We start from the raw sequence: 22,034 nt of genomic DNA, 5'->3' as shown, positions 1-22,034 counted from the left end.
ATGAAAATGGTTGTATTGCCATTCCAATTTTGTTTTCTATAATCTCCTTAACCTCCTCTATGAATCATGAGACCTTGCTGTTGGTGAGGGGGCTTGAGTACTCAGTAATACAGAGTAGCTGGACCGAAGGTGCAACCATATCGGAGAGGTATCTGTTGAGAGCCAGACTAAGGAATGATTCCTGAAAGAGGGCAGCAGCTCTTTCAGTAGTTGTTAGGGGCGTGAGTCAGGACAACTTAAACAGCCAAATCAACATCACTCAGTCCTCTGAGTACGGCGCAGCTGAAAGCAATGGAAAACTACAGCTGCTTTTTTTCTAAGAAAATGTGGCTCTCTGCATTTTCACATAGCAATAATGGAGGCGCCTTCCTTGGTAAAATATTCCGGAGGTAAAATAGTCCCCCGTTCGGATCTCCGGGTGGGGACTACTAAGGAAGGGGTCACCAGAAAATTAAAAAATAACATTCTACGAGTCGGAGCGTGGAATGTTAGAAGCTTAAAAAAGGTTGGTAGGCTAGAAAATTTAAAAAGGGAAATGGGTAGGACAAATGTGGATATAGTAGGAATTAGTGAGGTTCGGTGGGAAGAGGAAGGCGACTTTTGGTCAGGTGATTTTAGAATAATAAACTCAGCTTCAAATAATGGGCAGGCAGGAGTAGGTTTCATAATGAACAAGAAGATAGGGAAGAGAGTAGAATATTTCAAAACGCATAGCAATAGAATCATTGTAATAAGGATAAAATCAAAACCTAAACCGACAACGATTGTTAACGTCTATATGCCTACAAGCGCCCATGATGATGATGAGGTAGAGTTTGTATACGAAGAGATTGATGAAGCAATTAAACACGTAAAAGGAGATGAAAATTTAATAATAGTTGGAGAATGGAATGCAAGCATTGGAAAGGGGAAGGAAGGAAATATAATAGGTGAATACAGGCTGGGCAAAAGGAATGAAAGAGGGGACAGACTTATAGAGTTTTGCACAAAGTATAATTTAGTAATTGCCAACACCCAATTTAAAAATCATAACAGAAGCACATACACTTGGAAAAAGCCAGGTGATACTGCAAGGTATAGATATTATCATGGTTAAGCAAAGATTTAGAAATCAACTCGTTGACTGTACAACTTACCCTGGAGCAGACATTGATAGCGACCTTAATTTGGTGATAATAAAATGTAGATTGGGGTTTAAAAACCTGAAGAAAAGGTGCCAGATAAATCGGTGGAATTTAGAGAAGCTTGAGGAAGAGGAGGTAAAGAAGATTTTTGAGGAGAACATTGCAAGAGGTCTGAGTAAAAAAGATAAGGTAGAAAATGTAGAAGAAGAATGGGAGAATATTAAAAAGGAAATTCCTAAATCAGCAGAAGCCAACTTAGGAGGAACAAAGAGAACTGGTAGAAAACCTTGGGTTTCAGACGATATATTGCAGCTGATGGATGAACGTAGAAAATATAAGAATGCTAGTGATGAAGAAAGTAAAAGGAACTACCGACAATTAAGAAATGCTATAAACAGGAAGTGCAAACTAGCAAAAGAAGAGTGGATTAAAGAAAAGTGTTCAGAAGTGGAAAGAGAAATGAACATTGGTAAAATAGACGGAGCATACAGAAAAGTTAAGGAAAATCTTGGGGTACATAAATTAAAATCTAATAATGTGTTAAACAAAGATGGTACACCAATATGTAATACGAAAGCTAAAGTCGATAGATGGGTGGAAACTATTGAAGAGTTATATGGAGGAAATGAATTAGAAAATGGTGTTATAGAGGAAGAAAAGGAAGTTGAGGAGGATGAAATGGGAGAAACAATACTGAGATCTGAATTTAAAGATCTGAGAGCATTAAAAGATTTGAATGGCAGAAAGGCTCCTGGAATAGACGGAATACCTGTAGAATTACTGCGCAGTGCAGGTGAGGAAGCGATTGATAGATTATACAAGCTGGTATGTAATATTTATGAAAAAGGGGAAGTTCCGTCAGACTTCAAAAAAAGTGTTATAGTCATGATACCAAAGATAGCAGGGGCAAATAAATGTGAAGAATACAGAACAATTAGTTTAACTAGTCATGCATCAAAAATCTTAACTATAATTCTATACAGAAGAATTGAGAGGAGAGTGGAAGAAGTGTTAGGAGAAGACCAATTTGGTTTCAGGAAAAGTATAGGGACAAGGGAAGTAATTTTAGGCCTGAGATTAATAGTAAAAGAAAGATTAAAGAAAAACAAACCAACATACTTGGCGTTTATAGACCTAGAAAAGGCATTCGATAACGTAGACTGGAATAAAATGTTCAGCATTTAAAAAAAATTAGGGTTCAAATACAGAGATAGAAGAACAATTGCTAACATGTACAGGAACCAAACAGCAACAGTAATAATCGAAGAACATAAGAAAGAAGCCGTAATAAGAAAGAGAGTCCAACAAGGATGTTCCCTATCCCCGTTACTTTTTAATCTTTACATGGAACTAGCAGTTAATGATGTTAAAGAACAATTTAGATTCGGAGTAACAGTACAAGGTGAAAAGATAAAGATGCTACGATTTGCTGATGATATAGTAATTCTAGCCAAGAGTAAAAAGGATTTAGAAGAAACAATGAACGGCATAGATGAAGTCCTACGCAAGAACTATCGCGTGAAAATAAACAAATACAAAACAAAAGTAATGAAATTTATTAGAAATAACAAAGATGAACCAATGAATGTGAAAATAGGAGGAGAAAAGATTATGGAGGTAGAAGAATTTTGTTATTTGGGAAGTAGAATTACTAAAGATGGACGAAGCAGGAGCGATATAAAATGCCGAATAGCACAAGCGAAACGAGCCTTCAGTCAGAAATATAATTTGTTAACATCAAAAATTAATTTAAATGTCAGGAAAAAATTTTTGAAAGTATATGTTTGGAGTGTCGCTTTATATGGAAGTGAAGCTTGGACAATCGGAGTATCTGAGAAGAAAAGATTAGAAGCTTTTGAAATGTGGTGCTATAGGAGAATGTTAAAAATCAGATGGGTGGATAAAGTGACAAATGAAGAGGTATTGCGGCAAATAGATGAAGAAAGAAGCATTTGGAAAAATATAGTTGAAGAGACAGACTTATAGGCCACATACTAAGGTATTCTGGAATATTCGCTTTAATATTGGAAGGACAGGTAGAAGGAAAAAATTGTGTAGGCAGGCCACGTTTGGAATATGTAAAACAAATTGTTAGGGATGTAGGATGTAGGGGGTATACTGAAATGAAACGACTAGCACTAGATAGGGAATCTTGGAGAGCTGCATCAAACCAGTCAAATGAATGAAGACAACAAAAAAAAATCTCCTTAAGTTCAGTCATTTAATTCTTCATTTACATCCTGTGCCTGTATGTCTAAAAATCCTTCTCCTGGTATGTGTCTGGCAATCTTGACTATTTCATTACAAGTATCCTCTACATCTTTATTTTTTATTTTACTTTTTATTTTTTCGTTAAACACCCCCAACATCCCCGGCCTCTGCCGTTAGGCTATGCGCAGTAATGTCGGAGTGTCGTGGCAGTCGACTGCCCCCCTGTCTGCCTTTTCTTTGGCGTCCCATCGGAGTCCTCTCAGTTTCATCACGATGCCGTAGCCCTTCCTTCTGGATGACCACTACATCCCTCCACTGAGAGGCTACCCTTCCCGTCCCTACACTAGGTTGCCAGCTACGCCTTGCGTGAAGCCGGAAAACCGCCGAGTCCCCCCTCTCACACCTGAGGGTCCCAAATGCATCATCGGAGCACCCCAACTGACCTTCATTCTTGCATATGAAGGAGCCAAAGCGCCCTCTGCATCCAGGCTGCCTCCCTGGCCCTACACGGCGACCACGATTCGCCCCCTGTATTTTTTTTTTTCCACACCCATCTGCAGGACCCAACACAAGTAATAAAACACACTCACTCTCACTCACACCACCACTTAGCCGCCATCAGGAAAACGCAGTTAAGCCTAGTAACACACCCATGCAGAATACATAATTAATAAAAGTCTATTCTTCCCATCCGTCTCATTCTTCGGCTTCGTCACCGCTGGTAGTGGCCTTCCTACACACGGTCGCAGTGATCGTGTATGCCATCCCGCCAGCAATATAAACACAAAAACATAAACAAAAGAAATGAAATACACACTACAATAAAATAAAATTTGGTAAACACAGTAACTTCCCGCTGCTGCGGCAGCTCTCGTCGCAGTCAGCCACCACTATCATGTTGGCTGCGATTGCACTCCTCAACCAGCAGCAAAACACAAAACAACTTAATAAAATGAAATAAAATAAGATAAAATAAAACACAATCAGGACAATAGCAAAGAACACTCCCTTCAGTTGCAGCCCATCACGTTGGTGTCTGAACTTATTCCTCCTTCCGCAATCCGTGGGCGCGTTCGCCGTGAGTGCCCTTGTAGCCGTTAGCAGGAACGGAAACACAATCAATAAAATAAAATAATACCACAATCATACAATACAAGGAAAATACATAATAAATGAAACCCACACTTCATGTTGTCTCTTCGGCGATGTCACCTCTAGCCGTGGCCCTCCTGCACACGGTCGAAGCAATCGTGCTTGTCTTCCCGAGCCGGCCGTAGAGTACCAACCACAGTGACAATGGAGACAATGAATTCGCAATACAATACAACACGAAAATAAAAAATATAATAGAAGAAACACACAGTATACTCGCTAGGGACATTGTTGCTTACCCGCGCCTAGAAGTCTTCTCTCCACTCTCTTCCATGTACCTCCTTCGTCTTCAGGATGCTAGCCACCATGCTCTGTACCGCCTCCCATTCTCTCTTCCCTTTCAGCATGTGAGCTACAGTTGTTTCTGGAGTGAGGCCATCTGTGCCATGCCTACGCCGGACCACAGCCCACCTTTCGCACTCGTAAAAGGTGTGCTCCAGCGTGTATCCTGGCCGCAGTAGAAGCACCTCGGTGCCCATCTTCTCTTGAACCGATGTAGGTAGACCCCGAACTCCCCGTGTCCAAACAGGAACTGCGTGAGGAAGTAATCTACCTTCCCATGCCTCCGCCTGACCCACGGTCCCAAGTCCGGGATCAGTCTCCTGGTCCATGCCCCAGCCATAGCCGTTCTCCACATCTCCTGCCAGTTGACCATCAGCTGCCTCCGGGCTTCCGCCTTTGGCGTTCCTTTGTATGTGGAGACAAGCTGCGTGGCCCGCAGCTCGATAAGAGGCACCCCTGCAATGACTGCCACTGGGCATCTTGATACGGTGCGATACGCCGATGTTATGCGTATCGCCGCTCTCTTCTGGTAAGGGAGGCTAGCATCCGTACGTTCTTCTTTCTCGAAAGTGCGTCCTTCCAGGCCGGGACCGCGTACAACAAGACGGAGGAAACCACAGAAAGGATCAGCCGTCGCTTGCTCACCCGTGGTTCGCTCTTGTTGCCCATTAGTTTTTGTAGAGCGTCTTGTATCTGCTCGGCCCTCTTCGTGACCTCTCCGAGGTGGGTGTTAGACAGCCCATTCTTGTCAATCCACACGCCCAGGTAGTTAGCACAACCGGACGTGTGGACCCGTACGTCATCCACCAAGAAGGACATTCCCCTAAGTCTTCTTCTGCCGGTGATCGAGACAGCCGCCGTCTTGTGCGGTCCCAGTCGTAGTCCTCTCACCCCCAGCCATCTGCTGACGACTGCCACCGCCAAGTTTGCCTTATCTTCTACCTCCTCCTCCGTCCGTTCTACATCTTTATTTATTTCATCTCTACTCTCTACAGCTTCGTTATGTCCTCTCTTTGGCCAGGCCTTTACTGCTTCGAGTCAAAGCTTCTTCCAGCAGGTGTTTAATGTTTTCTGGTGTAACTCGTCTAAAGATTTTTTTACATTTACAATGCGATCAGCAATTGTGTATTTTTTTCCAGCATTCGGTCAGTTAAAGATTTGCCCTCTTACATGTAATCAAAAAGTTTTTTAAATGATCTATGAATGTAGTACGCTTTGAAAGTTGCATTTACAAACTCATCCAGGGATTGCAAAAGTAGTGTAGTGTTGGACGGGAGAAACTCAACTTGGATATTTTCATCAGTTTCTTTCAGTAGTACCTCTGGATGAACCATACAGTTGTCTAGAAAAAAGCAAATCTTTGTATGCAAGATTTTTAGAAGCTAAGTACTTTTAAACTCTTGTTTAAAACATTTATTAAACCAATCCATACAAATATCAGCAGTCACCCAGGCATGTTTATTAGTACACCAGAAAACCGGAAGGTTATTTTTATTTGTGATTTTTAATGCATAAGAATTCAAAGATTTATAAACTAACAACGGCTTAATGAAGCAGTCTCCAGACACATTAGAGCACAACAACAACGTGAAACAATCCTTTGCTGCTTTATGATCTGGTTCTTTAAAAAGGAATGTACACCTTGGCAGTTTTTACCAATACACACCTGTTTCATCTGCATTGAAAACCTATTCTGATATGTAACCTTTCAACTTTATAATGCTTAAAAATTGTGCTGGATAATGTTCAGCAGCTTTGACATCTGCAGAAGCTTTTTTATCTTAAAGTTTCACACTGTGTCTTTTTTTTAAATCTCTCAAACCAGCCCTTACTAGCATTAAAACTGAAACTGAATGATCTATTGGTAGAAATTTCAGATTCATTACTCTTTCACTGGACACCCTGCAATAAAGAAGCATAGCCTTTTCTTGAATTGAAGCAGAACTTAATGGCATAAGCTTTTGAGTTTGGTCTTCAATCCATGTCACTAACAACTTTTCAACTTTCTCCAATATCAGATTTCACATGTAAGAAACAACCTTAGCACAAACCGGTACACTGGCTGCAATACTTTGGCATATTTTATCTTTATTAAGCCATATTATATGCACAGACGATTTATTTAACTTAAAACTTTCTAGCTACAGATGCCACAGTAACTTTATTATCTAGACAATTTAGAATTTTATTCTTTGCTAATAACTATAAAACTTTTTCCATTTCTTAGATTTTAATACAGCACTAATTTTTGATCACAAAGGAACAGTACAGAACAAAAAAAAAATAGTTTTATGAACTTAGCTGCAAAACACACTAAAACTCAATAATAGTAACAAGATGCAATGTTTTTGTACACAGGCACACGTGGGCTAACATAAACTGTGAATGAACGACGATTGTAAAAGCAGTGCACTGTTCATTAAATGACTCATAGGCATTTCTTCTAAGTACAGGATAAATGTGTGGATATTTAATCTCGTAATGAAAATACGTACTGCAATACAGTATTTTAGTTTGTTTTACAAAATAAGATAATGACCATGTGACTGCATATAAGTGAAACCTATCGCATATTTGGAAATAATTTTCCTAATTCAATTGTGTATAACTGAAATCATGTAAAAAAGTTACGTGTAAATTGAGGGTGCACTGTACTAAGTTAGGCACAGTAATTTTCTTTTCTTAATTACAGATCCCACTCTCTATACCTGCCAAATATTCTAAGTTCTAAGCATTTTGTTATAGATATCTAAATAGTTATCTCCTCTACCTTGTGGATATTGTCTTCCTCCATTACTGATTCTTTTTTAATTTTCTTGTGGGCAGAGCAGTGTTGTACTCCTAGAAAATTTTGGGGGATGGATTATATTGAACAAGTCAAGAATTGATCTGAGGTTAGTAAAAATTTTATTGATGAAACATCCACGTGTTATGATTGTGAAATGGGAGAGTCCACTTGGCAAATAACATTTTGAAGCATAACCTAAGTGGTAGTTCAGAATTCTGAGGATAATGGATTCTGTTGGGCTTCCTAGGGTCTGTTACCAAGCTCTTCTTGGTAGCTGTCATAAAGATAGAACCCCTTTTGACTGGATAAGCTGATTTCAGGACTATTTGTTTTCGATTGGTGAAAATTATATTTACAAGGGAATGATATTTGCATAAGCAAATATATTTGGAAGAGATGTTTATCATACTTTCAGCAGTGACACTGACAAAGTTACTGGGTCAATGTTAAACTGCTATTATAGAAATGTTAGCACCCTATAACTGGGGGAGGGTTAACTGCTTTTCAAAGATCCAATTGAATTGTTGAGTGATCTTCAAAGCACATTGTCTGATCAAAGGGTCAAAAAATTGTTAATAACCTGACTTATAACATTATATAACAAGATCATAACATTATATATAACAAGATCTGATGTGTACAGTGACAATCTGCTCATTTCTTGATTGGCTGCTGGATATTTTTCATTTTAGGAATATATTTTAAGTTTCTTTCCTTCTCCACATTCTGCTCATTTATCTAACAAGTATACACTACAAAACGTTATGTCAAAAGAATCTTCTCATAAGGTGAAAAATAAAATAAATTATTATATACGATCATATTTCATTTGCTTTAGTTTTGGCAAGGGTTTATAATGTATTCTTCATCACAATCATCATCAGTTTCTTGTTTTTCAGTTAAATATAGATAAATGTTTTTTTTGTTATTAATTTTGTAAATTATTTCTAATTACCATTATAAATAAATAAATAAATCTGGTTAAATTTCTTTTGGTTTTAGGTGAATGCTCTAAATTAGGATAGTTCTTAAACTCTAGAATAGTTCTAAACTTTAAGTTTAAAGCTTCTTTCACACAAATCCTACTTTAGTTTTTGAAAAGAAGCCAAATCAAGTAAAATTGGTTTTGTGAAGTTCTCATCTTGCCTTTTTGCAGTAGCATTCTGATTGCTAATATTCTATTTAAGAACTGCATTCTACATTAAACTGTATATGCAGTTATTATCTGAATGCATTTTTTGTAAACGTTTTATTCCTAGCACCAAATTTCTTTTCAACAATTAATCTGCTATGGTATTTAATAAAGGTTGCCCATGTAATTGCAATGAGCAATAGTTTAAATTTCTTCACAAATTACTTACAGTTTTTAACAAAATAAATTTCATTCCTTCTTCCAATGAGGTCTTTAGGATTAATTAAATATTTTTATTCAACAAACAAGTAAGGGAATGAGAGTAATAAAGTAATATATAAGATGGATAAAAATAATCTAAAAATTAAAAGAAACTCCTGAAAATCTTTGTCTGGAAAATTTGCTTTATGGTGGTGAACATGGCAATAGGAAAAAACACAAGTAAAGGAATAATGTGGCATCACTTAAAAATGTGATGTTACAAAAGGATGTTGAAAATTAAGTAGTTTATAAATTTAAACTGAAAAGGTCTTAATATAAATGGCAGAGTCAAATTTGTGGCAGTATCTTGTGAAACAATGCCAAGGTTGTGGGCCATGCATTAAAACATGCAGGTTCAGTTAATTTGGTATTGGGAGTAATGGAGTTAATGGAAGGATTTGCAGCAGGTAAAAACTAATGAAGAAAATAAAAAAAAATAAAAATGTACTAACATCGAGAATGTAGAATATAGTAGACATATTCAGGTTAAAAGATAAGCACAGACTAGAAAGGAAGGAAGTAGAACATCAAAACATTCAATCGACTGATGTCTCAAAAGTTAGTATTTAAATAAATATGTTGCATCCTCAATCTACGTAAAAGCTGTTTTCCTGCAGCTGTTTCTATTGTTACATGACTGAATTTTATAATTTTAAATTTGCTTTTTCATTTTTCATGTAATGTTGAGCCAGAAAAGTGTTCAAGACTATCTTAACTGTAATTTATATATATATATATATAAAAGAGCTTTCTTAATTATTAACATTACTTCTGATCTTAGTTGTCTAATGCTAGTCTCAAAAAAAAAAAATAAAGGGAAAAACTATTAATTTTTTTGATCAATTATAAATTTTGCTAAAAATTCCCTAACAAAATAAGATTTTTAAAACATTCTATGGTAATTAAGAAAGAATATATAATTAATTAACTTAACAAATTAAATAAATAGAAACATTATTTAATACCTCCAAAGAAAAAAAATATTTTTCTTAACTTTTGTGACAAAATAGTTAAAGTAGTACCATAATCAGCTATTAATTTAATAATCTAAAACATATTCTTTGAAGCATATAAATCATGAAAAATATAAACATCAAAATATTTGAACCTTAAGGGTATTTAAAATATTGTAAAATGGAATGTAGATATTGATTTTTCCCAAAACAATCATTTTACAAAATAATTTTTTTTTTTTAAGAATTTTAGTTAATTTACTTTTTAATCTACAATAACATAGCAATATAAAAACTACAATATAGCAGTATTGCCTGTTGAAAAATTTCCTGAAAAAAAGAAAAAACTCTGTAACTGGATGATTCTAAATTCTTTTCTAATAAAGTCCCTTTCATAATACAAGGTGGCCAAGAATACCTTTCTGGTTCTATAACACATAAAAAAATAAAGAGAAGACTAACCTTAGAACTACAAAATGAAGTCAAATAATGCACAGAACCAGAGGTGGATTTACAAATGTGCCGCCTGTAGGCTGGGACCAGCTGGCTGGTGCTGCCGCCGCCATGAGGCCGATTACCACCTATGAAAATTTGCCACCATATGCTATGCCTAACTAGCCTGTTTAGAAATCCGCCACAGCACAGAATTATAGGAAAATCCAAAATAGGTGAAGGCATTCAATCCTGTATTTGTAGCAATCATTGCCAAAACAAAAAATTGGACTATTTGACTTTTTATTAATTTATTTTTATTATGTGGAAACTTCAGTCATTGGTCTTATTTTGCAGGCACCAATGAATCAGTCAAGCCCTTTACCTGTAAGTGTATCACCAAAAGAAAATGGTAGGGCTCTATCATTAAGGTTTTAAGATCCAGCCGATATAATCAAGCAGGATCAGACATAAATCACAAAACTGATAATGGGAAAGAAAGAATATGAGATGAGAGAGAATTATCCACCAATCAGGTTTTTTTACCAATTTGTTCTGTATATCAAAATTATATACAAATTAATGATATAAAACGCATGAAAAAAATTAATACTTTAAAAACAGTTTAAGTGTTGAATTATTACTTTTTTTCTATATTCTTAGTTAAGGTACATTTTGAAGAATTTAAATTAAAAAATAATAATAAAAGAAGAATAATTTGTAAAGTAAGGAAAAATTAGATAATTTTCACAAAATTATGTGAAGATTTAAAAAAATGTCAGCAAGATGGGGTCAGAAATTTTATCTAAATTTGGCAACACTAAGTTGTACTAAAATAAAACCATACCATTGTAGCAAGCCCAATGTAGAGGTGTGCAGTTCTGATTATCCTGAGACAAAAGTAATAGTTCACGCTGCGATGGTTTACAGTGTTCTAGCAATGTACTGCAACAAGAGACATGGCCACATGCAGCTGCTAAATGTAAAGCAGTTTTACCACCACTATCTTGAAACATAACATTAGCACCTTGTTCAAGAAGCAGTTCAACAACCTCCTGATGTCCAGATACAACCTGTGTAACAGTTCATATTCCAAAATATTTTACTGATTTCCACGGGTTTAGGAATTTTGTATAGAATTAATGTAACTTAAAATACCACAAAAATAAAATAAATTTATCATTTATTAAATTAGTATATGAAAAAATGAACAATAAATCATAAATGTGATGAAATTAACAAATTAATTTTGGTTATTTTACATTACAGTTCATAGAGGCAATAAAGGTGCAGCAGGGAAGTACAGAAAATTACTAAAAAAAAAAAAAAATAAGAAGAAGTTTACAACTTTTAACTTCTTTGAACTTAAGAGACAACATTTAAGTAATTCAAATATTAAAAATCAAAGAATTACAAAAATAAATCATCATAACGAACAAAATCACCTTCTAGTCTAGAAACTGAAGTACAGATTTAATTTTAGTTTCAACTGTCAACCTGATTCTTACCAATTCCAATCAAGTTCGCACATCTTGAACTGTTAAAGAGTTTATGGTAAAATGAAAGATATTTTTAAAACAATTTCTTTTAAAATAGTCAATTTCAATAATTTTTGTAATAAACAATGTCTCTTTCTCTGCAATACAAAGTCTGCTCAAAAAGCTTGTAATAATATTGTTTTTATTGAAATATATTTGAATTTAATGACAAAACTTAGTATAGTACCTTTTTGTTAACCTCATAGAGTACGTCAATTGTAGCCCAGCAGCAATTGAATGTGTTAGTGTAACAAACTGTTTATCACATTATCATTTTTTTTTGTACATGATGATGGATTGTGCATTAAACAACTTGGCAAGTCTCAAAATGAAATAATTCATAAGATACTTAGGCTTTTGGGAATGAAGTTTTTAAGGGGTTTGTACAAATTAAAGAGGGGGATAACCATTTTCAAAATGGCAGAATTTCAATTGAAAGTGATCAGCACTGTAATAAGCAAATGTCATTAATGAGTGAAATCTGATAATGGAAAATCATCAATGACCATCCAAGAAACTGTAAATGACATTGGGAATAATGATGGTTCTATACACATGATTTTAATGGGTAATTCAGTATGCACAGAAATTCTGTAAAATTTGTGCCAAGCTATTTTCACTTTAAGTGTTTTATGTTACACTGGAGTATACTAATGGTGATCCTAACTTCCTTAAGACGGTGCTGAATCTTGGATGTGTCTAACCCAGAAACCAAAGCTCAGTCATCACTGTGGAAGTTGCAATCATCCAAAGGCAAAAAAAAAAAACAAGAGAAGTGAGAAACAAAATGAAAGTGATGCTGATTATTATTTTTTTATTCAACTACCACTGAGTTGTCATTACTAATATGCACCCAAAGGTCAGTACTGTTTAGAAGTTCTGCCATTATCTTTATGAAGCCTAAGGAAATCATACAACTGACAATTGCATCATGGTAATACAAGGGGCAGTTCAAAAGTAAGAGCTAATGAGTTATAAATAGCAATTGGCAATACTGACTGGTTTGTGCAAGCACAGAGCTTTAAGTGGTCTGTTGGATATGTAATTGCCACATTGCCATCAGTTCAATGTTGTTTGCTTTTGCGGGACTGTGTGTTAAAATGAGTGCGGTATTAACAAATCCTACCAGTTGTGAAGTTAGATCAACAATTACATTTCTAAATGCAAGAGGACTGCTGCTGAAATTCACCATCTATTACGCGAAACACATGGGCCTACTGCAATGAGTGAACGAAAAGCAAGGCTGTGGTGTCATCAGTTTAAGGAAGGCTGTTCAAATATTCACAATGAAATGGGAAGTAGCAGGCTTAGTGTCCAGACAGATGATCTTGTTGAATGTGTGAATACAAAGCAAGAGAAAATTGTTGCTTTACAATTAGTAATATTTCTCTAGAACTGTTTTAAAGACAACATTGTGAGAATAATGACTTATACTCTATACTACCATAAACTATATGCATGATGGGTGCCAAAAACTTTGATAAATGCTCACAAAGATCACAGAATGACATCTGCATGTGCTTCTGTTAACTATGAAGGGGACAAATTTTTTTCTCATATAATCACTGGTGATAAAACATAGATTTCATATGTCAATGTCGAGATGAAACAACCCATGCAGTGGCATCATTCCAGTTCACCTAAACTGAGAAAATTCAAACAAGCCCAGTTTTGAAAGAAAACCATGGTATGTATAACTGTATTCTGAGACCAAAAGGATAGGCGGTTTTTGATTGATTTCAGGAACCTGGAACATCCATCACGTAAATCTAGTGTGAAACACTTTATAAACTGTGTTGTGCCATTCAAAACTGATGCTGGGAATGCTGAGATCATGAACTGTTCATCTTTACAATAACACACTTCTGTATACTGCTGCATTAACAACAGAAACAATTAAAAATTCAGGTAGAAGATTTTTCAGCATCCTCCTCCTACAATCCTGATCTCGTACTCAGTGATTACCATCTCTTCCTACACCTCAAAAACTGGTTTGCATCTCAATGACTTGAGGAAAGTGAAGAGTTGAAAATCTTGGTGCAAAAGTGGATACAATCCCAGGTGGAAGAATTTTATGTACTGGGTTTCAAGAAACTTATTTCAAAATATCAATAATATTTGGAATGAAATTGTGATTATATAGAAAAATAAAGTAAATATGTATTTGAAACCATTAATAATTTTTTCATTTTTTAACTGTTCCCATTATATAACTGATTGGCACTTACTTTTGAACTGCACCTCATATACCTACCCCATTCATCACATTTAATCCAGTACATTCTATCATATTAGTAATTCCATCATATTCTTGGTTAAGTATAGACTTTCTGAGGCTTACAAGGCTCCTTGTGATTTCCTTGTTCTTCAAACTGAAGATTCCACTGAAATTATCCCAATGTGACACAATGATGAACATGACAGCATAGCAATTCCACACAAGTAAGCAAAAAAATATAAACCCAGCAATGGAAGGACTACTGAGTTAAGTATGTAGATTCATAAGAATTTATTACTTTGAAGACTAGGATTGGATCTCACTAGGCAAGCTATCTTTTTTCAAAGTATATGTTCACATATGTTTTAAATAGAAAAAGTTATTTAAAATATTATATCCTAGAATTTCTATTAAATGAATAACATGAATTCTGAGCAAACAAATCATGAAATATTTTTTCACAAACAATACACATACATTTGTTCACAAATATCTCACAACAATATCAATATTTGTTCAACAATATTTCACATTGGTTCAAACCAATGTTATTGTAAATTTTGAGTGTTGTGTTTAGCTGTTTTAATTTTGTTTGTTGAAATAAATGACTAAATTAAATTAAAATTGTTAGATGGAGAATGTATTTCAGTCTCAGTTAAGATAAACTTCCTATTCAAGTTGCATTAAAACTGTCATCACTGGTTTTATATGATAAATAAGGTAAATAATTAACTGATGGAGATGGCATCATAAAAAACAGGTTAACAAATTAACTATTGTGCATTAGATTTTTTGATGTACAAAAAAATGATCTGCAACATATTTATGATGGTCTTCATCATGCTTACAGAATCTCTCAATAGCCCAATATATTTCAATTTTTTTAACAGTTGCAAATATTTGAGGTATTCAGAACTTTAAATAATTCACTAATATAAGCATCAGGCTATACCACAAATATGTACCGAGTTAATTAATTGCACTATTATTTAAAATATACTACACTATACAAATAGTCAATTATTAACACTATCAAACCCCAGAAGCTTGTATAAATGACTGGATTAAAACAAGTATTCTATAAACTGACTGTTAAAATTTTATAGTTAGTCTTCAAGATACACTATTCACTACCCAACCTAACTACTATATTAAATACTCTTAATTTATGATTGAAATTTATAATGAAACAATTATTCACATTATACATACATGAGGTTATCTCTAAAATAAAAACCGTTTCATTGTAAAAAAATGTATTCTGAAAACTTTATAAATATTTTTTATTTCTCTTTAACTACATACCTACTTACTTCTCTACATAATCGCTACATGAATTAAGACATTTATCGCAGCGATTCAGCAGCTTCAATATACCCCTGTCGTATTCTTCTGCCACCAGTCCATTTCGCCACTGGTTAACAGCATTTTTAAGTTCATCATCACCTGTGAATTGCTTACCACTCAAAGATTCGTTCAATTTCCCAAACAAATCAGAAGAAGCTAAGTCTGGACTATATGGTGGGTGACTGTAAATTTCCCATCCAAATGTTCTCACTAAATCATGTGTCAGACTTGCATTATCGTGCAGCAGGACGACGCCATTGGTCAGCCAACCACATCACCGATTTTCATTGGTGCGCCATAGCATAGGTAGACTTTTGCAGTAGGCTTCTGCATTTATAGACCCATGTGGCATGAAATCAATCAGCAGTATATTGAACCAATCCCAAAAGACTGTTGCCATCAGTTTGCATCCAAATGATTGCGGCTTGACCTTTGCTGGTCTGGTTGATGATTGAGGATGACGCCATTCACATGACTGCTGTTTTCTCCCAGGCACATAATATTAAATCCATGTTTCATTGCCAGCATAACTATTGAATTAAGGAACTCATCACCTTTTTCCATGTAGCACATCAAAAATTCAAAAGATTTTTCTGTGATGTTCCGTTAAAGACGTGTGGCACCCAACGTGCACAAACCTTTATGAAGCCTAAATGGTCATGAAAAATGCGAACAGTAACAGCTCTTGAAACATCAAAAAAAAAAGATGGGTCAGGTCGGAAATTGTTGAATGACAATCTTTTCTGATTTTATCATCACCATGTTTCAACAAGTTCTCAGTGATTATCGAGGGCCTCCCTGAACATTCTTCATCATGCACATTAATTCTGTTATTTAAAACTTTCACACCATTTCCAGATATTTCTTTCATCATTACATTATCATGTACACAACAACCAACTAACTGCCTATGTATTTCAGCCGGCTTAATGTTTTGATGGATTAAAAAACATATGAATCCACATATTTCAAAGTCAGCGACAACATCGATTTTCCTATTCATTTTATAACATAATAACTCACATGTAATCAAAGATACAATGCGACAACTTACAGACAACAATGCAGTGTGTACATTACTAGCATGGCGATGAACAAGACAGGTTCACCAACCTTAAGGAGAGAAATCTCCTGGTGGTCTTTACTTTAAACATATCCCTCGTAGTAGTACTTCTGTTTTGAGAAAAAGTTGACTACTTTGACTTTTGCTTGTAAAAGCTTGACTGTAGAAAGGCAATAGGCCTTAAAATACTTTAAAACTTGTCTTTTTTTTCCTTAAAGGTGTCCTGTCTTTTTTATTTTTCCTTAAGGGGCGTCAAGGGCCTAGACAGTTTGGAAATAAATGGGCTTGAAAAACTTTGAAACCACTAAGTTTCTTACTTCTCCCTGAAAGTAGAATTGTCTTGAAAAAAATTGTTTGAATATAATAAAATAAAATTCTTAAATGTAAAGAGGCTTGATCATCTTCGACAACGTTGTTTCTAGCTTGTCCCTAAACATAAAATAAATTTTGAAAGAGAATGGCTTAAATGTGGCATACTTAATGAATGGCTTAATTATGTTTACTAAGGGAAACTAGTGGTTAAAGCGCCTGGCAGCAATAAATACTACTAATTTTTTTGCTTGCTCCTGAGGAGAGAATCCGTTTTGAAAAGTAAGTATATCATCACAATTTTTTTCATTAAATAGAAAGGGCTAGAGAGGCTGAAGGCAGAAGGGATAGAACCTTCTAAACAGTGTTTTCATATGAATTGGAAAAACACATTTGGCAGTAATTGCAACACAAAGATATAAAATGTCAAGAGATAAGTTAAAAAAAAATATGCTCACTTTCAGTGAAATATTAAAATTAAATGGTATTTACTTCTAATGTGTATCTAATTAATAAAACTTTTTAATTATGATTAAACATATTTCTTGTCAGTTTGTTGTTTGTCTTATAAATGTAATTTATAAAGAAGAGTAATTAGTATCCTTTTGGTTTAGATGATTTTCATAAGAAGTAAAAAAAATCTTATTTTGTAAAATACAATCCTGAATAAAGGTACAGTAATCCCTTGGTTTAATGCGATTTGATTTATGCAATTTTGAATTTTCACGGTTGATTTTATAACACTGTCTCTTGACTTAACGTGGATGTGGTTTCAAATTAACATGGTGTTTCAATTACTGTATATAAGGTATAAAATAATGCTCGTGGAAGAATTCTTAAAAAGGTTTTTTGGTAAACATTACACATGGACTTATATACACATGTAATGCAATAAATAATGAAACAGGTTTTCCCTTTCAATAATATCGTACTGAAATGTATTAGGTTGGTAATAATGAAGTTTTTGATATATAAACATTTTAATGATCACAGTCAATCAGTCATTAGCTGTTTAGAGAATATGTTATATTACGTTATATTACTGTGCAGTATATAATTCTGATCGGTTTGTGTTCAAGGCATGATAAAAAGGCTACAGTATGTACAATATTTATAATTTATTGTGCAAGATATTTTTGGATTTTATTGTGAATTATTTACTTACTACCTTTTTGTTTTATATTTTTCATGTTTTTATTTATGTCTGACCTCAAACGTATGAGAAAGTAAAGTAAAACTATCACTCTTGAGACAAAGTTGGAGGTAAAAAAACATGATGATGGTTTATGTAATATTGGTATCGCAAATCACCTTGGCCTTGTTAAATCAACATTTCATTCAATAATTAAAAATAAGGATACAATTATCATTGCTGGAAAAAATGCTGTTCCTCCTCAGGCTTCACAAATGTCTTATTTATGATCTCCTTTAATGGTTGAACTTGAAAAACTACTGAACATTTTCATAGAAGATTGTACTCAATGATATATACCCATGACAACTATTATTATTTGTAAAAGAGCGTTAAGTTTGCATGAACTATTAAGACCTAAATACCATGCTGAAGATATCAACCCATTCAATCCAAGCAAAAGATGGTTTGAAAATTTTAATAAATGTTCAAACCTGCATAACATTTTGATTCAAGGTGAAGCAGCCAATGCAAAAAAGAAGCAGAAAAATTCAAAAAAGATCTACAGATTATCATGAAAGAAGGAGGATACACATCACAACAACTATTTAAAAGGTGATTTTTTGGAAAAAGATGCCTAAATGTATTTTTATCGCAAAAGAACACCATATGCCCGCATGTTTTAAAGTATCTAAAGATCGTTCATACTTTTAATTGAAGGCTGTAAACTAAAACTGTTGCTTGTATATCACTCAGAAAATCCACATGTTTTTAAAGAATTAATAAAAAATCTCTTCCTGTGTATTGGACATCCAACCAAAAAGCATGGATAACGAGGCGTGTTTTTTCTGACTATTTTAAGAACTGATTTATACTGCAACTCAAACATTTTTAACAAAGAAACAACATTGCACACAAAGTCCTTTTACTGCTCGGTAACACTCTTGGACATCCAAGCTCAGAGAATTGGAAGCAATTAATTCACATGTAAAAGTTGTTCATATGCCTGCAAATCTGACATCACTGATATAACCATATGATCAATCATTGATAGCCACATTCAAGGCTTACTATCTTGCACAAACATTTTCTCAGATAGTTTTCATGACTAACAGTTCAAGCAAAGAGATCTGTGATTTGTGAATGTTTTGTAAAAATATAACACATCCTTCATGCTGTATGCAATTTGGCGAAGCTTGAAAAGAAATCAAAGACAGTACGCTTTGTGGAGTATGGCACAAGCTGTATCAAGATGATCAAACTGCATTCGATAATAATGGACAAGGAATTACAGGTACTATTAAAAATGAAGTTGTGCAACTTGCCAGCAGTGCAGAACTCGAAGTTGATGCAGAAGATATAAATGAACTTGTGGAAGCAGATAAACTTTTAGAAAGTGAAGATTTGTTAGCACTAGACAAGTCACCAAATGAGTAGTTAGATGACATTTCGAGTAGCAGTGACACATTTAAATCAGGGTCAACAAAAATTGACAGCGATGAACCTTCTACCTCATTCTCCATTTTTTCAGCCACAATTAACACTAAAAGGATTACAGGAGGCTTTAGGATACATCAAAAGATTTTGTGATTATGTAACTGAAAATGATCCTGATTGAGAACGAAGCAAAAAAGTTGTAAATGGACTGTTAGGTGACATGAAGAGCTACAAGATTGTGCTAGATCAGTTACAACTAACAGTAAAGCAGAGTAAACTGGACAGTTTTTCAAGACACAAAAACTGAACTAAATCACAAGTTCTTTTTTAATATTCCTTATTGTATTTAACCCTATACACATTTATTTTAGGGTAACTATTTTTTTAATAATACTGAACTGTTTTATGATTTTCCTTTCGTACTTTATTATTCTTATATTTTTTCTTTGTTTCTACAATACTGTACTGTACTGTACGGAAACATATTTACTGTAGTGGATTCGATTTATATTCTATTAATTAAAGCATGTTTAGCCAAACTGACTAAAAATTCTGTTTTCTATGTACAAAAAGAATTATAAATTTAGCCTACTAAATATGTATACATACAGATACTATACTATTCAATGGTACAGTTCTGTATATCTTTTTTGAGAAAACAATTTTGATTTACATAGTTTTAAATTACATGACAATTTTCAGAAATGAATTAACCGCATAAATCAAGGGATCCCTGTATTATTTAATTTACAATAAGCTGTATTATAAGAAATAAAAATATGTATAAATCTTGGTAATATGGAGTAAATAAAAAACTGAATTAAATGCTGAAGAAAAGAAGGTAAAATGATACTGGATATTGTTTTCAGGAATGCCTTTATTCATATGTTCCACTAATGTACATTTTTATTGAGTGAAAAAACCCTTGGTTAAAATATAGTATTCCACCAGCTGCAGTACAGAAATACTATAACAATGGATGATGAATAAAGAAATACTTTTCAAATGGTTACAGTGGGTGAAATGAATAAAAAGTAGAATCTATTTAATAGTATCTTGTGCTTAGACTTTATAATCTTATTTTGATGTGGCTGAACTGATGCTTATAGGTAGTTGTATTCTCTCTAATCCAGAAAATTTAGTCGACTCTACTATGATAATTATATCTTAAAGCTTAGACACATCTTGGTTTTGGCTTCAATTGTGCATGTGTCACTCTTTCTGTGCAGGTTTCATCAGTTGATTGAACCATGTCACTCCTCTACCAAGTCGGTAGTTTTGGCACCAATCTATTCATATTTATCAAGGGAACTACTGTCCTTTATATTTATCAATTTAATCATATCATCTGATGAAGCTGAAGAACATGAGAAGAAAACTGTGAAAAAACAATTGGTAAATTTGCTGACATAACACACTGTTGCTTTTGAAAATCTAGAGCTCCAAAGGTTGTGGAAGAAAATTACCAGATAGAATAGCATAACAGAGTAATACTCTCGGGAAAGAAATCAGTGTTGCTCAAATGAATAAACTATTGATCAACATGAAAAACCAGATAAAAAAGAAAACTAACTAAAAGGAAAGTGGGAATAAACCAATTAAATTAAAGGATTTGGAAAAAGATTTCTTGGTGTTATTTGTCCAAGAAGAAATATCTGTATTTATAAAATATAAAGTGCCTGAAAGTGTTTCAGCAGGTGCGAATAAAGTTTTTAAAAAGGAACTGATGAGTGTTGGTAATAATGAGCAAAATAATAGTTATTTATCAGTAGAGACAACCATATCAGAAGACACAGTACTACCTTCAACCTCATATGCTAGACTCTGTGTAAAAAAGTTGATGTAAACTGATGAAGGTAAAGATTTATCACTACCTATGAAATCACATATGCACCAATTTTTCTGGCAACACCATAATCCCATTGCTATAGAACTTGTGTGGTTTCTGGTAAAAAATTGTAACATGTGGTTTTCACAGGCTTCTTTTGAAACTAACATAACACCATTCAGGAAGTTCTGCAGAGACTGAAACAAGTAATAGTCTGACAGAACCAGGTCCAGGATATATGGTGGCTACATTATAACCTCCCTGTAAAGTTCTCTCAGTTTCTGATGGGTCATTAAAGATGTATTTGGTCTGGCATTGTCAGTGTGGTATACAACATCTTTTTTGTTGACCAGTTTAGGCTGTTTCTTTTGAATTACTTAGTGCAAACTCAATAATTGTTGATAGTATAGGTCTAAAGTATATCATTTTGCCTGGTGGCAGCGGCTCGTATGCATAATACCCTTTCAATCCCACCAAACACACAGCATAACCTTACTGGGCATCAGTGTAGGCTTTGTCACTGACTGTAGAGCTTCTCACTTCCACCACAATTTTTTTTGTACATTGTCATAGCTTACCCACTTTTCATCACTCTTGATCAACTGCTTCAGAAATGGCTCGATTTCATTATGTTTCAGTGGAGATTCGCAGATAGAAATTTGATAAAGTAAATTTTTCTGATTCAGATCACATGGCACCCAAATGTTAAGCTTCTTTTTATAGCCAGCTTTCTCCAAATGGTTTAACACTGTTTGTTGATGAATGTTTAGATCATCAGGTCATTGGTGATGTCATGACTCCTTAAATACCGGTCTTCCTTGATTTTT

At 34.2% G+C, this 22,034-nt stretch overlaps 1 protein-coding gene across 9 annotated transcripts in view; it reads right to left on the bottom strand.

Annotated features, from left to right (window-relative positions):
• Window positions 1–22,034, bottom strand: part of LOC142320913 (serine/threonine-protein phosphatase 6 regulatory ankyrin repeat subunit A-like) — a 180,538-nt gene that overhangs the window by 56,761 nt on the left and 101,743 nt on the right. For all 9 annotated transcript variants that reach the window (XM_075358932.1, XM_075358939.1, XM_075358953.1 and 6 more), the window contains exon 16: window positions 11,183–11,408. In XM_075358932.1, coding sequence (XP_075215047.1) covers window positions 11,183–11,408 — 226 coding nt within the window. The remainder of the gene's footprint in view (window positions 1–11,182; window positions 11,409–22,034) is intronic.

Source organism: Lycorma delicatula, chromosome 1 (genome assembly GCF_047948215.1).
Source record: "Lycorma delicatula isolate Av1 chromosome 1, ASM4794821v1, whole genome shotgun sequence".
Lineage (NCBI taxonomy): Eukaryota > Metazoa > Arthropoda > Insecta > Hemiptera > Fulgoridae > Lycorma > Lycorma delicatula.
This window is presented reverse-complemented; position numbering and strand designations above follow the sequence as displayed.